The sequence below is a fragment of the Equus przewalskii genome, chromosome 15 (genome assembly GCF_037783145.1).
Source record: "Equus przewalskii isolate Varuska chromosome 15, EquPr2, whole genome shotgun sequence".
NCBI lineage: Eukaryota > Metazoa > Chordata > Mammalia > Perissodactyla > Equidae > Equus > Equus przewalskii.
This window is the reverse complement of record NC_091845.1, coordinates 8,516,452-8,536,874: the sequence shown is the minus strand read 5'-3', so window position 1 is coordinate 8,536,874 and position 20,423 is coordinate 8,516,452. Positions and strand designations below refer to the sequence as shown.

General features: G+C 47.8%; 1 protein-coding gene across 1 annotated transcript; it reads left to right on the top strand.

The window, feature by feature from the left end:
* The first annotated feature begins 548 nt into the window (after positions 1–548).
* Positions 549–19,985, top strand: CPNE9 (copine family member 9). The gene is made up of 21 exons (XM_008543070.2): positions 549–765; positions 1,283–1,323; positions 1,438–1,484; positions 1,578–1,681; positions 2,011–2,047; positions 2,267–2,269; positions 2,536–2,612; positions 6,145–6,208; positions 6,325–6,428; positions 6,678–6,782; positions 8,758–8,799; positions 9,135–9,210; positions 9,319–9,372; positions 9,793–9,854; positions 10,586–10,632; positions 11,571–11,752; positions 12,026–12,153; positions 16,750–16,852; positions 17,449–17,506; positions 17,890–17,963; positions 19,583–19,985. Exons 1-21 carry the CDS (start codon positions 698–700, stop codon positions 19,766–19,768), a joined length of 1,662 nt encoding a protein of 553 aa, XP_008541292.1. The 5' UTR covers positions 549–697; the 3' UTR covers positions 19,769–19,985.
* The last annotated feature ends 438 nt before the right edge of the window (positions 19,986–20,423 follow it).

The following is a 20,423-nucleotide window of genomic DNA, read 5'->3' as shown; positions in this document are numbered from 1 at the left end:
ACTCAACACAAAATAGGTCATCAGTGTGAATGCCCAGAGGAAGGAAATAATAGCAAACATTTCTTGAGTATTTACGGTGTACAATCCCGTGCTAAATCCTTTCCATGGATTATCTGGATAAAATTTTACAACACCCCAGGTAGGTGCTATTATGGCCTTTCTACAATGACGAGACTGAGCCACAGAGATGTCGAGTAACTTGCCCAAGGTCACACAGCTAATAAGAACAAATGTGTAACTCTTCCTATTCAGAGACCTGGGCAATGCAGGAATGGGAAGGAGGATAAGCAGATTGTTGAAGGAGCAGCTTCGGAAGAGGAAACGTCCCCTATGCCCACCCAGCGCACCAAACCCTTCAGCACCGCGGACAGCTCTCAGAGGGCTTGGGTTTCGCCCCAGAGAAATTCACTGAGGACTCTCCCAAGATGTGGGGTGAAATTGGGGTCTGGGTAAGGTTCCCGGCCCGCTCGAGGCTGCTCCAATAGGGCGGGGGCCACCCGCAGGGCCGGGCGGGGCTCTGTTGCCATCTGGAGCCGCTGCCGCCGGCGGCCACAGTCAAGGCGCGAGCGGCGGGAGCGCACACTCGGCTGGAGGGAGCACAGGCGCCACCGCCGCGGCACATGGGCCGACCCCGCCGCCCCTAGCCCCGGCGGCCCCCGTCTCGCAGCCTCCCGCAGCTACGGCCACCTGACCAGCCATGTCTCTCAGCGGAGCCTCTGAGCGCAGCGTCCCGGCCACCAAGATTGAAATTACCGTGTCCTGCCGGTGAGCGGGCCACTCTGGGGAGGGCTTAGGCAGTGCCCCAACCCCAACCGGCTCCGGGGCTCGGCGCGGACACGGGCTAGACCCGGGGGAGAGAAGCATCTGGGCGGAAAATCGCGGAAGCAGACTCAGGGGAGTCGCCGGCGGATTCGGGGAGAGGGTTTCCTTGAACAGCCCCACCCGCAAAAGACGGCTCAGCCTGCGGGTTCAAGGGATGGGTTGCAGGGACCCAGTAGGATCTGGGCCCCAAGAGGACAAAGTTCTGGAAGCTAACCCTCTTTCTTGGGCCCTTGGAGACAGTCTGGATGCATACGCGTCCAGTCCGCAGAGACACTGTTTTGGGGCTGAGATTTCCGGTGCTGTCCAGGATGCTGACAACGCGGACCCCGGCTGGGTGTAGTAATGGGAGAGGGAGGTGCGATTTGAGCCCCATGCCTACCCCGGGTGCCCAACTCTGGGTAGAGACGAGGCGGTGGGCTCCAGGATGACCCTCTGTCCATCTGTCTGTCGCTTTCTCTAGGAACCTGCTGGACCTGGACACCTTCTCCAAGTCCGACCCCAGTAGGCGGCGCCAGGGCCGGGAGGGGGAGCCTGGGGTCCGGGCGCGACTAGGGAGGGCAGGGGGTGCGGGCCGACCTGACGTCTTTCCCTCCCCGCCCTCGCTCCTGCCTGCAGTGGTGGTGCTTTACACGCAGAGCCGGGCCAGCCAGGAGTGGCGGGAGGTGAGTACCAGAGCCCTCTCCCAGCCCAGAGCCGCCCCCGGGAATCACCTGCCCCCTTGCAGGCCTCGCGCTGACTCTCCGACCCCCATCCAGTTTGGACGGACCGAAGTGATCGACAACACGCTGAACCCAGACTTCGTGCGCAAATTCGTCCTCGACTATTTCTTTGAGGAAAAGCAAAATCTGCGCTTTGACGTGTGAGCCCCGCCCAGAATTCTGGCTTGGACCGCCCCCTGCCCGACCTGGATCAGCCCAAAATTCTGGCTGGCCCCGCCCCGCCTGGACTCCCGGCCTAGCTCCTCCCCCAGGCCCAGTTTGGTCCCACTCTGAAGAGCTCCACTCTAGTCTTAGCTCCAGGCCTACCCTCTCTGACCCTGGCTCCTGACCCAAAGGAGATCCAGGTTGAATTCGGATCCAAGGCCGCCCCTCCCTCCACCCACAATTTTAACCAGGACTCGAAACCAGGCCCCTTTTCCATGCTCTCTCCCACCAACTTCATCCCACGCTGGTTCCACTCTCTTCCCAGGTACAACGTTGACTCCAAAACCAACATCTCCAAACCGGTGAGCGAGCGTCCCCTCGCGGGTTGGCCGGGTACACAGGCGGAGTTCAGTGTGTTAAACGACCCTCCTTAGAACTCTCCTACCCCTCAACCCCGACTCTACCTTCTTCGGCCCCCACCCCGCCCTCCCGGCCCTCCTGTCCTGCTCCTGCCTCGGTTTCCTGCCTGTGCCTCTTACTCACTGCTTCTCTTCCTTCTTGGCCGCCGCTGGGACCTGCAGAAGGTGAGGCTGAATGGGGCTGGACGGCGGGTGAGAGGTGAGGGGTGGGATGGCATCGTGGAGAGCAGCTTAAAGTGATGGCAAGATCAAGAAGCGGGGCTTGCCTGGGTGCCCCCTCCCCTTCCTTTAAAGCACATGCCAGGCGGCGGTTCTTGCGACGTTCCAGCGCCTCAGAAAGCCCTGGTCGGTGCGGCAGCATTACCAGGGCTGGGCTGGGACTCTGCGCCCCCAGCTCCTCCTAGCTTCACTGACTCCGTGTCCCGGTGCAGGATTTCCTGGGACAAGCGTTCCTGGCCCTGGGAGAGGTGATCGGAGGCCAGGGCAGCCGCGTAGAGCGACCCCTCACGTGAGCTGAACCGGAAGGGGTGTGGGGGAAGGGCGGGCACCTCCAAAATCTCTTCCCAAAGACGCTGCTGACCCGATAGCAGTGGAGGCTGGGATTCCCCGTGGTCCGGAGCCTTCAATGGCTCCCATCACCCTCGTGGGAAAATCCAATCTCCAGGGCTTTGCTCAAGGCAGTCTTACGCCTGACATGTCTCTTTCTCCTTACTCTAAGCCTGATTCAACCTTTAAGGTCCACTTCCAAGCCCTTCTCCTCCAGGAAGCTTCCCCTGACTAAGTCAAGTCCTCTGGAATTTCCATTACATTCACTCACTGAATATTTATCACCATGTTTTGTATGCCATACCCTGTGCTAGGCACCAGGGATTTATCCATTCCACAAATACTACTGGGCACATACTCTGTGTCAGCCACTGTTCAAGGGGTGTGAGTTGCACTGGTAAACAAAACAAAGTTCCTGCCCTCAGGGAGCTTATGCTCTGGAAGAGAGGTAGAGACAGTGCAAAATAGACATCATAAATAAGTGCATTACATAATATATTAGAAGACATTAAGAGCTACAGAAAAAAGGCAAAGCAGAGAAGCATTAGGGGAATTGGACATGCTGGGTGGGCAAGAGGTGCTCTATTCAACAGAGTGGTTGAGTTGGCCCCCTGGAGAGGTAATTTCGGGGCTATGACCTGAAGGAGGTAAGAGAGTGAGCTGTGCAGACATCTGGAGGAGGAATGTTCCAGGCAAAGGAAATCACCAGTGCAAAAGCCCAGCAAGGAGGCCAGTGTGGCTGGAGCCAAGTGAACAAGGGGGAGAGAAAGAGGAGGTGCAGTTGGAGAGTTGACAGTGAGGGCCTTGTAGCCACTGTAAGGATTTAGCCTTTAGTCTGAGTTGGGAAGTCACTGGAGGGTTCTGAGAAGAGGAGTGACATGATCTGACTATGCTTTCAAAGGATGATGCTGGCTGCTGGATTGAGAATAAAGTTTCAGGGGACAAAGGTAGAGATACGAAGCCAATTGGAAGGCTATTTACAGTAATCCAGGATGGTAGCAGTGAAGGAGGGGAGAAGTGGCCAGATTATGGATATATTTTGAAGGTGGAGCCAACAGCTTCCTGACAGATTGAATACGGATGTAACAGAAAAAGAGGAGTCGAAGATGACACCAAGGCCTTTGGCCTGAACAACTGGAAGGATGGAGTTACCATAAACTGAGATGGTAAAAAAAAAAAAAAAAAAAAAAAATTGAGGGAGGAATAAGTTATGGGGAGGATTCAATCAGGAGTTCAGTCCAATATGCTGAATTTTATAATTTTTATTAGACATCTGACATGTCAAATAGGCAGTAAGACACATGAGTCTTAGATGTTCTTTAAGGCCATGAGACTAGATGAGGTCACCAGTGAGTGAGGAGAGAAGACCAAAGACAGAGACCCCATGAGTTGGAGCTTGAAAAGGAGACTGAGAGGAGCATTAATGAAGTAGGAGGAGGACCAAGAGAAGGTGTTGTCCTGGAAGCAAAGTGAAAGACATGTATCAAGAAGGAGAGAGTGATCAGCTGTGTCAAATACTACTGCAGGTCAAATAAGGTGAGAATCGGGAATTGGCCATTGGATTTAGCAAGATGGAGGTCACTGGTGACTCTCACAAGCATAGTTTTGAAGGAGAGATGGGAGTGACAGCCTGATTGGAGAGGTTTAGAAGAGAATGGAAGAGAGAAATAGGAGTCAAGGAATCTTCAAGGGGTTTTGCTGCAAAGAGGAGAAGACAAAAGGAGGGTGGCTGGAGAGGGAAATGAGGTCCAGAATATTTTTAGTAATTTTTTAGCATGAGAAAAATTATACCACGTTTGTATGTTAATGGGAATGACCCAGTAGAAACTGAAAATTTGACATAATAAAAAGAGAGGAGAATTGCTGGAATGATGTTCTTGTGCAGACAAGAGGCTGTGGAATGGAGCACATGGTGGAGGGATAAACAGGCACACAGGCAGTCATTTACAGTAATGGTAGGAAGGCACAGTTGTGTGGATGAAAATACTAGAGGCAGGGTAGGTGTGGTGGTGGGTCTGTTTTGTCAGTGAAGCAGGAAACAAGGTCATTGAGAGTGAGGATGAAGGACGAGGCTTTCTGGGTTTGAGGAGAGGCGAGGAGGAGTGAAACTGCCATCCAGCAGAACTGGAGAGTGAAGGGACTTGGGGCATATAGTATGGTTAGGATGCTCTGGACGTTTGTGGTCATGTGTTCAAAATGAAACCAGTTAGCATAATTACATGCTTTCCTCTGACCATATTCAGCTGCACAGGTGCAGTATGGGATAGACAGAGAACTGGATTTAACTAGGGCTGTGGTTCTGCCAAAGAAGTATATCAAACTGAGAGCAGGGCAAGGGTAAAGGGATAGGATGCAAGGGAGTGATGGTTATAATCACTGAGTGGAATTCACACTGGGTGAGGAGGTGAGGGAGAACGCCAAAGAAGTGAAGAACAGCAAGAAGGCAAGAGATTGGTGACTTGGTTCTGGATGTGCAGGTGAAGAGTCCCTGTACTCATTACATTCCATGTTTTTAAAGCACAGAGAGTCAGAGATAAAGGAGCCAAAGAAATGGTTCAACAGTCTCATTTTAAAGATGGGGAAAATGACACAGCAAGTTGGAGTCAGGACTTGAACCCAGGATCCCTGATCTAGCTTTCTTTCTGCCACACTTTGGATTCCTTTGGGGATTGGTGTTCACAGGCCCATATCAACAATGTCCCTGACTGCTTGGAGACCCAAGGCAAGTGGGAATGGGTGTTCTGGTATGCATCCTTCAAGCATATGGAAGTGTCCCTTCTTGGGTCAGGAGAGAATAAGACTTCCTTTGTCTTTTTTATCTCACTCTTCACAGTATTTGGAAAGCATAGCATTTGACCTAACAAACCAGGCCTTTTGCCCCAGGTCTAGATGGAAATTCCTCTCCCTCATTCAAGACTGCCACATCACACTCTACTTGCCTGCTGGCTTTGACATCCCACCTCCTCCTGGAAGCTCCCCAAGGGCAGGGTCTAGCAGAGCTGGAGAGTGCCAACCAACCAATTCATACCCAGCACAGTGCCTGGCATATAGTAGATACCAGAGTCTGCTTTTAGAAATATAACCATCCTCATCTCTATAAAGCTTACCAATTGCTTTTCCTTCTATGCACTCATTCAGATCTCTTCACAGCCCTGAGAGGTAGGCATGAGTTCTACTCCATATAGGAGAAAACTAGGGCCCAAAGAAAAGGGAAATAACTTGCCCAGTACTCTAAATCCTTTGTCTTTCCCATGCTACCATTATGAGATGTCCACCTAGGCTAGATAAACCCCTTCCTTCCAGACTACAGACCCCTTTCCAGTCAAAGTCAGGCCCTTCCCCACCAAGAGCCACCCAAGATAGAAGGGGACACACTCAGGGGACTGTCAGTAATTGGCAAATTGAATCCCCTGGCCCACCCAATCCCAGATTGGCCACCCTAATCCTTGTTGCCTACTCCCCCTCCCTCACAAAGAGGCTTTTTCTGCTTCCAGGGGTGTACCAGGCAAGAAGTGTGGGACCATATTGCTGATCGCAGAGGAGCTTAGCAATTGTCGGGTCAGTAAGGGCCACAAGCTAGACCCAGGAGGCTCCCTTCTCTCTCCGAACTCCCTTTAGTGGACTCTCTGAGGCTATGGGCAATTTGAGTGTCAACAGCCCAACTTCACCCCTAGGACATTGCCACCATGCAGCTATGTGCAAACAAGCTAGACAAGAAGGACTTCTTTGGGAAATCAGACCCCTTCCTTGTGTTCTACAGGAGCAATGAGGATGGCACGTGAGTCACTGCCATCTCTGATGGCAGCCCCCTACCCCTCCACTGTGACCATGGGCCCATTAGGGCTCTTAGGCTGGTTGTGGGGCATCTTAGACTCCACCAGGACCAGAGCCCAGAATTCACTCAAGGCAGCACACAATATGTGCTTAACAAGTGGGAGAATCCCAGGAATCTCCAAGAGTATAAGGCCCTGTCTCTGTGCTCAGCCCTACCCCAAAAGCAGGTTCCAGTCCTCTTGCTCCTCTCCAGGTTCACCATCTGCCACAAGACAGAAGTTGTGAAAAACACGCTGAACCCCGTGTGGCAGCCCTTCAGCATCCCTGTGCGGGCACTGTGCAATGGAGACTATGACAGGTCTGCTTCAGCATAAGCTAGGGAGTAGGGGGACAAGGGTATGAGAGTGAGGTTGCTGGGCCCCAGAATGATAGCAAAAGTGTCATAATAGTGTTGAAGGATCCTGCTCAGTGAGACAGAATTTTGGGCATGGAGATGGGTGGATGGTAAAGCAGATGAATAGCCACATGGATGGATAGATGGATGAATGGATGGGTAGGTGGATGAAAGGGCAAATGAACAAATGAATGAGCAGATACATGAATGGATGGTCAGATGGATAGATAAATTGGTGAATGGATGGATAGGTATATGAATGGATGTATAAGAGGATTGGTGGGTGGGTAGAAAAGGAGATGGATGAATGGATAGCAGATGAATGGATAAGTGGACTGATGGGCGGATTAGTCAATGGACAGATGATGAATGGATTAATAGATGGATGAGTAAATGGATGAGTGGATGGATGGGTATTTAAGAAATTGGTGGATGGCTGGAGAAGCAGAGGGATGATTGGAAAAGCAGGAGGAAAAATTGGTGGAGTAACAGGTGGATTGATGGATGGACAGATGAATGGATGGTAGATGGATAGATGGATTAGTGAATAAATTAGTTGATGGATGAGTGTAAAGTAGATGGATAGGCTGACCGTATGAACTAGTAAATGTACAGTATGATGATAAGTGGGTGGGTGGAAGGATGGGTGGGCACATAAATGGATGGTTATACAGATGAAGGGATGATCAGATGGACAGGTGTCAGATGGTTGGGTGTTTGGTTGAACAGATGAATGGACAGACAGATGGATGCTTGCATGCATCAGTGAGTCAGTGAATGGCAGGATGTATGGTTAGAAAGATGGATATAGATAAGGATTAATAGGGAATTCAATTGGCAAATGGATGGGTAAATGGGTGGCTAGATGGATAGACAGATAGTTGAATGGATTGCCCCATAGATAGATGGACATATGGGATGACTTAGGCATAGTAATTAAGAACAAGATCTTTGGAACCAGGATGTCTGAGTTTACAGTAGTCACCCCTTATCCACAGGAGGATACATTCCAAGACCCCCAGTGGAGGCCTGAAACCGCAAATAGTACCAAACGCAATATATACTGTTTTTTCCTGCTCGTACATACTTGTGATAAAGTTTAATTTATAAATTAGGCACAATAAGAGATTAACAACACTAATTTCTTTTTGCTGTATCCAAATTGCCAGTATCACTACTCTTGTGCTTTAGAGACATTATTAAGTAAAATAAGGGTTACCTAACACAAGCACAGCAATACCACAGCAGTTGATTTGATAACTGAGACAGCTACTAAGTGACTAATGGGCAGGTAGCATATACAGTGTGGATACACTGGACAAGGAATGATTCACGTCCTGGACCGGACAGAGTGGGACAGCGCAAGATTTCAAAATGCTACTTGGAATGGAGCACAATTTAAAACTTAGGAATTGTTTATTTCTGGAATTTTCCACTTAATATTTCTGGACCACAGTTGAGAGCAAATAACTGAAACCACAGAAAGCAAAACCATGAATAAGGGGGGACTGTAAATGTCAGCTCAATCACTTACTAGTTATGGTCCTTGGTCAAGTTATTGTTGTTTTTTTACTCCTGTTTCCTTATCCAAAAATAAGAATAATAGTACTTACTTTATAGGGTGGTTGTTAAATTAAATGAGACAATCTGTGAAAGTGCTGAGAACAATGCCTGGAATATAGTAAGACTCAATAAGTGGTAAAGAATAGTAATAGTGATACAAACACCGGAGTAGTAGTAATAGTGGTAGTGGCAGTAGATGGGTGGGCATGTGCATGGACTGATGAATGAACAGATAGGATGAATGTATGGATGAGAGGAAGGGTGATGGAAGGACAGAGGGGTGGATGGGAGAATGATTTGTGTATGGTGAAGTGGGTGGGGGTGTTTCTAGGATTTATTATACACACCCAGCCTATGTTTATCTCCTGCATTTCAGAACGGTGAAGATTGATGTGTACGACTGGGACCGGGATGGAAGGTAGAACTGCCTCACAGTACTGCCTTCTCCTGTACTTAACCCAAACAATTCCCTATAATATATAGCGCATTCACTAGGAACCCCAAAGTGGCCTTGGGAGCCAGGAAGGGTGATGATAGATGCCAAGACCTGGGGTACAACTGATCCCCTCAGTTGTCTCTCTGGTACACTGTCTCTTCCCTTCTCTTCCCCTTAGCTTGGCCCCTCTTCTGGCCCCAGCCCCAGTGCCCTGCAGCCCAAGTAGAGGCAGGGGATAGTGGGAATAAAAGACTGATTTCAGGGCTGGCTCCAAGCCAGCAGCAGCTGCTGCTCACCCACCCCTGGCCTCATTGCAGCCATGACTTCATCGGTGAGTTCACCACAAGCTACCGGGAGCTGAGCAAGGCCCAGAACCAGTTCACAGTGTATGAGGTGAGAGCTCTAGCTCTGTCCAAGTTGCCCAGGCCCTCCCTCCCACTGTGCTCAGTCTGCAGCTCCCTTCCTCTCTTTCCCACCATCACTGTTATCTTCCTCACTTAGGTACTTAACCCTCGGAAGAAATGTAAGAAGAAGAAATATGTCAACTCGGGAACTGTGAGTGTTCCTTGGAGCTCTGGCTCTCTTGGATCCTTCTGTTTATGTCCCCATTGACACAGTGTGACAAACACTGGGGGTATGGGCAGGCTGTGGAGACAGATGACTTGGATATAGTAATATTGGACACAAGGTAGCAGCATCTAAATTGTTTTGTTTTGTTTTGTTTTTTCTCACTGGAGGAAAACTTTTTGATCTTTACTCTTCTGTAGAATTTTTTTAAAAACCTAAGCTGCATTTCCCAATTTAATATACATTTGGAAATCCAAATATGTTTCTGACAGCTTCCCCTTTTTGCTCTTTCAGAAATTGCACAGAGTGAGACAGGGTGGGGCAGGAGGTGGAATCATGTGCCTCTCTCCCTTCTGCCACCCTAACTGCCCTTTCCAAAGTGGCAGGGCTGCCTGTTCTGTCCCACAGGTGACGCTGCTCTCCTTCTCTGTGGATTCTGAATTCACTTTTGTTGATTACATCAAGGGAGGGTGAGTCACAGACCAAGCTCTGGGCTGAAAGCCCAGCAATGAGTTACTCCCAGTTCTGAGCCTCAGTTTTCTTATTTATGAATGGTCAGGGTCCAACGAGATCATGGAGATAAACTTTAAAACACTTGGCAAACCATAAAGTGCTCTGTAAAATGCATAGTATTGCCCATCTTAGTTCTCTTCAGGAGGTTGCCTTTCATCCCTAGCTTCCAGTCCCCTCTGGGAAGATGCCAGACCAGTGGTCTTCATAGGTGGCCCCAGTAACCTAACTGAGGCCCAGAAAAAAAGTTATGGCCAAACAAGAGGGAGAGGCCAAGAGAGAGGGGAAAGCCAAGCACACTACAGAAGATATTCCGCTTGGTTCAGTCGAGGCAGGCAGATCTGGAAAAGGTACTTTGCTTCTCTGAATCTCACTTTTCTTCTATGTAAAATGGAGATGTTAATTACTACTTCAGGGCAATAGTAAGGGTTAAGTTAAATTACATATAATACACTTGTCACACAACAGGCATTTAATTCTGCTACCCAGAGTGTGCTCCATCGACAAGCAGCACCTGCATCACTGGAAGTTTGTTAGAAATGTAGACTCTTAGGCTCCACTCAGACCATCCAGATCAGCATCTGCATTTTAACACAATCCCCCGGAGATTCATATGCACACTAGTGTTGGAGAAATCCTGGTATAATAAGTATTAATTCCTCACTTCTCAATCCATGTACTTCCCCAACAGGACGCAGCTGAACTTCACAGTAGCCATTGACTTCACAGCTTCCAATGGTGAGCCATGGGTCGGGAAACAGGGTGTATGTGTGGGGGAATTCTAAGGAAGTCATTAGGGATTGGCCTGGATTCCGACCTGGGAATAAGAGTTCACCTACCCAGGAAACCCAGCCTTGAGGCAAAGCCCAGCCAGGCTGGCACTAGGGCAGGAGTGTTGGGGAGAGATTTTTGGGTGTAAGGGTAGGCAGAGGGTACAGGAAAATAGGTGGGTAAATGGATCAAAGAAAGTTGAAAAGATAGATAGCTCAAGAAGTGGATGACTAAACGAATGGATAGGAAAGAGTAGGGGCGTAAGGAGAGATGGATAGGTAAATGGGTGGTGAGCGATGACTGTGTGGGTAGATAGGTTGGTGACTGAGTACAACAGGTTGGACAAATGGATGCATGGATGGGTATGTAGGTGGACAAATGGACAGATGTTTAGGGAAATAACAGGTAAGTAGATAGGGAACGGATGAGTGGACAAGTGGATGGATCCATATGAGGATAGACAGACAAGTAAATGAATGGAATAGATAGGGATGGATGGATGGATGGAAAAAAGAATATGGCTGTATGGATTTATGGGAAAGGAAGAGAAATGGCAGGTGGGCAAGTGGATGGATGGAGGGATGGACAGATGGATAGGTGGGTGAATAGTTGGATAAGAGAATAGAGAGGCAGTTGGATAGAGATGAATAGGTAGATTGGAAGACGGATTTATGGCCAGTGAATAGGAGAATGGACATGTGGGTAGGTGAATAAATTGATGGATATAGGGGTTTGTGGGTGTCTAGATGGATAAATGAACATATGGATGACTGGGTAAAATAATGAGGGAGTACATAGGTAAAGAATGGATGAATGGATAGGTGGATGGAGGCATATAAGGACAGGCAGGTGAATAGATGGATGATCAAGCTGACCATGAGGCTGGGGCTCCTGTGTCCCTACAGGGAATCCCCTGCAGCCCACCTCCCTGCACTACATGAGTCCCTACCAGCTCAGCGCCTATGCCATGGCCCTCAAGGCAGTGGGAGAAATCATCCAGGACTATGACAGTGACAAGCTCTTCCCAGCCTACGGCTTTGGGGCCAAGCTGCCTCCAGAGGGACGAATCTCCCACCAGTTCCCCCTGGTATGGTACTGGCCAGAGCCTACACTCCATGCTCTGGCATCTGGCCCACCCAAGTTGATGAATTTCTTCTATTTACATTTCTTCTAAGGGTCAAGGACCTGCAGAGAAGCAGGAAGCTTTGAGAGGGTGACAGAGCAGGGAGGGGAGCAGGGCTGGAGTTTGGAGATGAGCATGAAAGAGCATGATGGAAAAAGGAAGGAGTGAGCTGGGATCAGAGCACTCCGGGGTATATCCTGCACTGGGCTCAGCCCAGCAGGTCATCTTCCCTGACAGAACAACAATGATGAGGACCCCAACTGTGCGGGCATTGAGGGCGTGCTGGAGAGCTACTTCCAGAGCCTGCGCACAGTGCAGCTGTACGGGCCCACCTACTTTGCTCCTGTCATCAACCAAGTGGCCAGGTAAGGGAACTGGGTCGGGGTTGGGGGAAATGAGGGGACCTAGACAGGGGACTTACTTCCCAAGGGTGCTCAGGATTATTCTTGGGTAAACTTGGGCTTTAGGGAGAGAGTGAAAGTTTCAGTGTTGGCCAGGCTCTGGTATAAAGAGGTTATGCAATGCCTTATTCTGAGGTAGAGAGGGTGTCAACAAACTACCCCAACCCCACTCCCTGGGAACAACAACCCAGGCCTCAAGTTTGGGGATAAGAGAGAAGGGCCTATAGCACAATAGCTAAGGCACAAGCTTTGGCATCAGATGTGGGAGTGATCCTGGCTCCAGCACTTGCTAACCATGTGACCTTAAGCAACTTAGCCTTTCTAAGGCTCCATTTCATCCCTGTAAATGGGTGTAATAATGGATAACAATAGCACCTTCTTAATAAGGTTATTGGGAGTTTAATATTAGATAACAATGTAAGAATTATTAGCACAGTGTCTGGTCTATAGTAAGTGCTCAATAAATGGTAGATTAAAAAATAGAAGAGTAATTTCTAAAAATAGATAACTCCAAATTTTCAGAATAAAAACATACCAAAAAAAACCCAGAGCACATATCAAATGATTTTTAAAATTCAAGTAAAATAAAATGACAGAACTAAAACTAAACATATCAATAAACATAAATTAGATAAGCTCACCTATTAAAAGAAAAAGATTCTCTGATTGAATTAAAAATACATATAAGTAAACCCTACTATTTGCAAATAAAAGAGACCCAGCTAACACAAAGTACCTTAGAGAGCTTGAATGTAAAAAGATGAAACAAAAACGGAGAATTAAAGTGGAAAGATTTCAGGGAGATTTATATGTCCATAGACTTCCTTTTTCCCAATGAAGATTTGTTTATTTTCTAATTCATAATGAGGATGAGATTTCTTTAACTATAAAAGTAACATAACATTGCGTTAGAAAATTTCAAGGATGGAGAAATGAAATAAGAAATCACCCAGAGTACTGCCTGCGGGAATGTGGATGTATATATAGTTCTTGACAGTCTTTTCCTTATGCATCCATAAGTGCAGTCAAATTACATTTAATATTTCACTACTGATTTTTTCACTTAATATTGGAGCCTGAACGTATTTTTTTGTTATTAGTAAACAGACTTCTTGAATATTATCTCGGGCAAGTTCAATGGTTCATTCATTTATTCATTCATTTAATAAACATTCAGTAAAGGGGCAATGTAGCATGAATGTGGGCCATGGAACCAGACCAGCTAAGTTAATACTCCCACTCTACCACTCACTAGCTGTGTAACTTTGGGCAAGACTCTTAACCTCTCTGCCTATTTCCTCAGTTGTAAAAAGGGGATAATAATATCCACATCATAGGGTTGTTGAGAGGATTAACTAAATTAATATATGTCAAGCACCTAGAACTATAAGTGTGTTGGCTATTACTGTTACTATTATTATCATTATTACTATTCAAAGGGCATCTGCTGTGTGCTCAGTTCTCTACTGGGACACTGGAGACTCACAGATGAATCAGATCTGGTCTCTGCCCTTGGGACTTCCTGCCTCGGTGCAGGAGACAGAAATATAAATAAATCATTACTTTCTGTAGGCCAGAGCTTCCCAGACTTTTCCAGCAAGTCACCTGTCGGCAAAAGCAAGCAACTGATTCTCCCAGGGGAATCTGGGGGCACAGCTGAAAGCAGCCAGGCTGAAAATGTCTTTGAAGTCCCCATATTTTATCTTAAAAATGCATGCAAATTTTACATTCTTCTCACATTATACTTTAATTTGGGGGAGAGGGGAAGGTGTTTTAAGTGTCTTTAGAGTTATCTAGTTTTATCCACCAGATATATAGTAGAATGAATGCTCCAGGTATCCTGTGGCCTTTGGTCCCTCCGGGTACACATGCTGGTACCCTCAGGGGTGTGAGACCCCATTTGGAAGGGCAGACAGCCCATCTTGGTAGGCAGTATCCTAGAAGGCAGAGGGAGAGGAGGGGAGGATGTATAGTCTGAGAGACCCAAGGCAGCCTACTGGCGGAGGGGACTACTCAGCTAGGTCTAGAGGGCGAGGTGGACTTTATCAGAGAAAGAGGTGCAGAGTAGGCCTGGCAGAAGGAACTGCATGTGAAAATCACAGAGGCATTAAGGGGCAAGCTTAGGAAACAGAAAACAATACACTAGGACCAGAATGTGTGTATATGTGGAGGAGCACCCAAAGATCAGGCCAGGACCAGAGAGTGAAAGAATCCAGAGTTCAGGCTTTAGGCTCAGTTGGTCAAGAATGGGCTTGGACTCTGGCTTCACCACCACTTGCTGGTGCTACTTAATGTCTCTGAACTTCAGTTTTCCCATTTAAAAAATAGGAATGAAAAATAGGCCTACCTCATAGAATGGTGGTGAGGATTAAATTAGATCACGTATGTCAAGTGTGCAGCTGTGATTCTGATGATCACAGATGGCTCTTTGTTGTTTCTCACCCAATAGCCAAGTGAGGCACAGACTGGCCTCCCTCAGCTAGTCACCCATCTCCGAGTCTAAATGGCCTTGGGAATGCCAGGTATCTATGGGGAACCAAAGATGTACCTCCTGTGCCCCTAAACCTTTCCATGCCCCCCAGTGCCCCTGGTTCACAAATCCCTTCATGAGTGGGTCTTCACCCACTGCTCCAGCCTCATCTCTCTTCTGTAGTCCTACATGCGCCTTCTAGAACATTCTCTTGTACATGCCATTCCCTCTCTCTGGAACACTTTTCCCTTTACCTTCCCAACCCCGCCCCCACCACCACCACCACCACCTTCACCTGGCTAACTCCTACTTATTTTTCAGATCTTAGGTCAGATGTCACATCCTCAAAGCCCTAACCTCAATGCATCTTAATGGTATAAGCATCCATCTCCCCCAGGATAATACTCTAGTCTCTGCTGAAATCTCAGCACCAAGCTTGGTGCCTGACACATAGCAGGTGTGCAATGACTCTCTGTAAAACAAGTGAGTGACAGGAAATGGTATCAGTCCAGGCCTACAAGGAGGCTTCAGCCAGAATTTAGGAAGGGAGCAGGGGCCACTAAGGAGGATTATGACCCACTCCCATGCAGGGCACTGGGCAAACTGAGCCATAGCTATTTGAATTCTCCACTCTCACCCTGCTTTCCTCTGATTTTTTAATATCAAGCTTAAATACCAGCACTCTCCAATAGAACTCTCTACAATGATGGAAATGTTACCTATTTGTGCTATCCAATATGGTAGCCGCCAGCCACATATGGATATTGAGCACTTGAGATGCAGCTACGTGAACAAGGAACTGAATGTTTAATTCTATTTAACTTAGTTAATTTATTTATTTTTTATTTTTTAAAGATTTTATTTTTTCCTTTTTCTCCCCAAAGCCCCCTGGTACATAGTTGTATATTCTTCCTTGTGGGTCCTTCTAGTTGTGGCACGTGGGACACTGCCTCAGTGTGGTTTGATGAGCGATGCCATGTCCACGCCCAGGATTTGAACTGACAAAACACTGGGTCGCCTGCAGCAGAGTGCACGAACTTAACCACTCGGCCACGGGGCCAGCCCCTAACTTAGTTAATTTAATATTCAATAGCCAATGTGGCTAGGGGCTACCTTATTGGATAGTGCAGCTCAATCCTTTCCAACCCACACGGGGTCTGAGACTGGAAGTCAAGAGACCCAGGTCTGTCATGGCCTTTGTGCTCTCTCAAGGTCTCATTTTTTCGTATTTGTAAAATAAGGAGACTGGACTCAATGACTTCTGAAGTCCTTTTCAGATGGAAAAATCTTGGATTCAAAGATTGATGGTGAGAGAAGAAAAAGGAGCTCTGGGAGCAGCTGTTAGACTGGCTGAGGACTCAGCAGCCCAGGCAATGGAATGTGGTCAGCAAAGGGGAGAAGGGAGAGAGAGAAGAAATGAGTGAGAGGGAAGAAAGGAGGCCTTCAACCTTTGGTCTTGCTCTTGCATAAACACCAAAATGTTTCCAGGGCCAACAAAGCCCTGTGTGGTCTGGCCCCTGCCCCATCTCAGCCACAGAGTCCACTCTGCTTCCCTCACTTTCTGGGTTCCAGATAGGGGGGGCTTCCTTCAGTCCCATCACAGAGGCTTTGTCTATGCTGTTCCCTCTGCCTGGAATGATCCTCCCTTCACTCAGCCTCTCCTTCATCCTCAAACACTTTTTCTTTAAAGAAGCCTTCACTGACCTTCTGGACCATGTCAGATCCCCTACTAGACACTGTCATACCAGTATCCCTTCCCATCACAGCACTTGTCTCAAGTATAATTTTATACCTATTTCTGTGATTCTTGGATCAATGTCCCCCCTCAAGAGGGCTAGAATGGATTTGTTTTTTTCTCCTAGTGTGCCTCCAGTGCCTAACACAGTACCCATCATAGTAAGCGCTCCATAAATGTTACTGGAGGGATGGCAGGCAGGGGCAGGCAGCCAGGTCTGAGGAAGGAGCCTGAGCTTCAAAATCCCCAGTCCTTGCCCACTCCTTACACGCTGGCTGTGGAAGCTTTACGGGTAGGGTGTTCCCTTGGCCTCTCTGGGCTTTCAGCTGGATTCTGACCTTGCCCTCTCACCCAGGGCTGCAGCCAAGATCTCTGATGGTTCCCAGTACTATGTTCTGCTCATCATCACTGATGGGGTCATCTCTGACATGACGCAGACCAAGGAGGCCATTGTCAGTGTGAGTCCAAGGAGGAGGGCTTGGCAGGGTGGGATCACTGTTAATAAATGTGAAGGAGTTGAAATTTTACCCTACTTGCAAGCTAAAGAATTAACTGCCAGTTTTATGGATACTGGCAGAAGACACAAGATTCCTGGATCAGAGACAAAGGACTTAGTTATCCCCAGCAATAGCAGTAACTTGGGTTTCAGCCTTTGCTCTGATTATCTAAGTCCTGATTCCCAAAAGATGATGTGAAGAGGGTCAGAGGATATCTGCACCTACAGTGGGTTGCATTATAGGACAGAAACCTTGAACTTAGGGAACCAGAATCTTTTATAATAGGCAGTAAGCATGCCTGCCCTTTTTTCCAGTGTGAGACATTTTATTATACCAGACATTAACAAACCTGCCCTTTGCTCTAAAAGAAGATACTGTGACTTTCAAGGCTGTTTGATATGCAGACATCCTTGCAAAGATAGTCTAGAACAAAGGGAATCAGTGTCTCTACTTGCAAGGTGTGCAGAAACGTGACACACACAGAGAATTGTTTCCCAACAGTCACCTCCCTTGTTATGGCTGCTCACCCCAACTGTTCACCCTTTTTCCCCTCACAGGCCTCCTCATTGCCCATGTCTATCATTATTGTTGGTGTGGGACCAGCCATGTTTGAGGGTGAGTAGGATGAGGGGGTGTCTATGAGTGGGACCAAGAACTGGGGAAGATTGGGGCAGATCTGGGCACCCAGGCCTGCCTCAGAGAAAAGATAGGATAGATGCCTATGCTGGACCTTGGCCAAATCACAGACCTCTAAACCTGTTTCCTCATCATAACCGAGACTGTTGATACAAATAGCTTCCCTTCTGGGGTTCCTGGGAGGATGGAATACATGGGAAGGCATCATAATAATAACTCCATAACAATGCCTAATTTTTGCAGGACTTTGATACAACCATTGGGATTCTCATGGTGACTCTGAAGGGGGAGCTAAAGAGGGAGGGAGGCGGCATGGGTTGGTGTGGGAGAGGCCAATCAGCTAAGGAGTGTCTTTTCTGCAGCAATGGAAGAGTTGGACGGTGATGACGTGCGCGTGTCCTATAGGGGACGCTACGCAGAGCGAGACATCGTTCAGGTAGACTTGACCAGGAAGAGGAAGTCATGGAGTCGAAAGGCATGGTGGGAAGGAGAGGCTAGACTGGCAGCCACTCTCCCTTACTGCCTTCTTAAATCACCTACCTTTCTCCCCCTCACTCTCAGCCTTCCTGCATTCAGTGAACAAATTCTTTTTGAGAAATAGGCAGGTTACTGCAGCCATTGTGGATCCATAGTGTAGAAGATCCCAGGGCCTTTCATCTCTAGTGGAGGCAACCAGTAATAATCACACAGTTAAATATCTCATTAGATTGTGATAGTGCTCTAGAGGAACAGCAAAGGCCACTAGGAGAGCCTATAACAGAAACCTGATTAGGTAGGGTAGTCAGGGAAGGCTTCTATGAGGAAATGACATTTCAACTGAAACCTAAACAAGGGGATAAGTATTACAAGCAAAGGAGCAGCACATGAGAAGGCCCTGAGGCTCAGAAGAATTGGACCAATCATGGAAAATGCAAGAGGCCAGGGTGGCAGATCACAGTAAGTGAGAGGAAGAGGGAGCCAAGGCCTTGCCGGTTATGGTCAAGATTGGGATTTTGTTCTAAAAGAATTGGAAAGCTCTTGAAGGATTACAGAGGGGAGTAGGTGGTCAAACTTACATTTTAAGAGGCTCTCTGCTGTGTGGAGGGTGGACTCTGGCAGGATGATAGAGAAGGCAAGTAGACCTGTTAGTGAGGAGGACTTTGAAGTAATGGAGGGGAGACAATAGGGATCTGGAGGAGAATGGAAGCAGTGAGAATGGAGGTTCAAAAGATTATTTAAGAAAATTTTACAAGAGTTGATGATCTGATTAAATGGTGATGAGGTGTGAGGGAGGCTTCAAGGATGACGGTCAGTTTTCTAGCATGAGCAACTGAGTGAGTGATAGGCCCATTTCCTGGGAAGGGGAAAGCTGGAGGAGGAGCAGACTTGGCAGAAAGGGCTAGAATTCAGTTGTGAACACATTAGGTTTGAGGTATCTACGACAACTGAATGGAGATGTGATATGGACAACTAACTCTGTGGCTCTGAACTTTAAAAAGAGGCCAGGGATGAATATATAAATTTGGGAGTCATCAGGGAAGAGTTTTTAAAGCTTGGAAGCGTATGAAATCACCCAGCAAGAGAACTGAGAAGGAGAAGGGACCAGGTTTAGGGATCAGGTAGGCCCAGAGGAATAAGGAGGGAAAAAATAGGAGAGCATCCAGAAAAGTAGGAGAAAATCCGGGAGAGTATGATGTGTCAAGAGTAGGATATGTCCCGGAAGATTATGGCCAAATGTAATGGAAAGCTAAAGAGAAGTCAAGCTAGATGAGGATTGACAATTATTGCCCACTGGACTGATTTGGGAACATGGGGCTGCTGACAACATTAGCAAAAGCAGTTTTTAGTAGACTGTGTGAAGCCAAACTGGAGTGAGTTGAGGGTGAACAGAAGGTGGAAAAAAAAGTGGGTGGGTAGAAAGCAAATGTGGAAAGCTATCCAAAATAGGGGGAGACAGACAGTGTGATATTTGGAAAGAGATGTTAGCGGTCAAAGAGGAAGCCTCCCTACTGCCCTCCTCTCTACTCCGCTCTCTCCTGGCCACCACCCACACCTGATTGTCTGTGCCTGTCCCAGTTCGTCCCATTCCGAGACTATGTCGACCGTTCGGGGAACCAGGTGCTGAGCATGGCCCGACTAGCCAAGGATGTGCTGGCCGAGATCCCTGAGCAGCTGCTGTCCTATATGCGCACCAGAGACATTCAGCCTCGCCCCCCACCCCCTGCCAACCTCAGCCCAACTCCAGCTCCAGAGCAGCCCTGAGGAGCCCACCTATCCAACGCCTAGCAGTCTGCCTGCCTGCCCACCCACTGCTTCTGCTGCAAGCCATAGATTCCTGGAGCCCTGGACCTCACTGGGAGGCCAGCTTAGAGGATAGGAGGTAATTGGTGGAGCCCTCCGCCCCCTCACCCATAGAAGGGCCTGGCACTGTCACGACCTCCCTGCCTTCATGCCAATAATAAAGCTGATCTTTATTCCACCTGTGTCTCATGGCTCTTGGGGAAGGAGACTGGGGGACCCAGGGCTTGGGGCCACACCAAGAGGAGGGAGCAAAACAGCTTCAGCTAGGGTTCATCCCCATCCTAACACATCCATCCAATCCCTTCTTCAGACATTCTTCAAACACTTTAGGAAATAAGTGAAACTGTGCGTGTGTACATTTTTTTCTGAGGAGAGAGACCTTTAGCTTTCATCAGATACTCAAAGGGTTCCTGACCTCAAAAGGGTTTGGCTTTAAGATGACTGTATATAAGTCTGCTCTGATCCATTTATTCTGAGTTTTTTTAATAAGGATAATAAAAAAAGCTAATATTTTCTTTGAGTATTCACTATATATCAGACACAATGCTAGGCGATTTACAAGCACCATTTTATTTAATCCTCACAATAATCCTATGAAGCAGGCACTATATTTTAT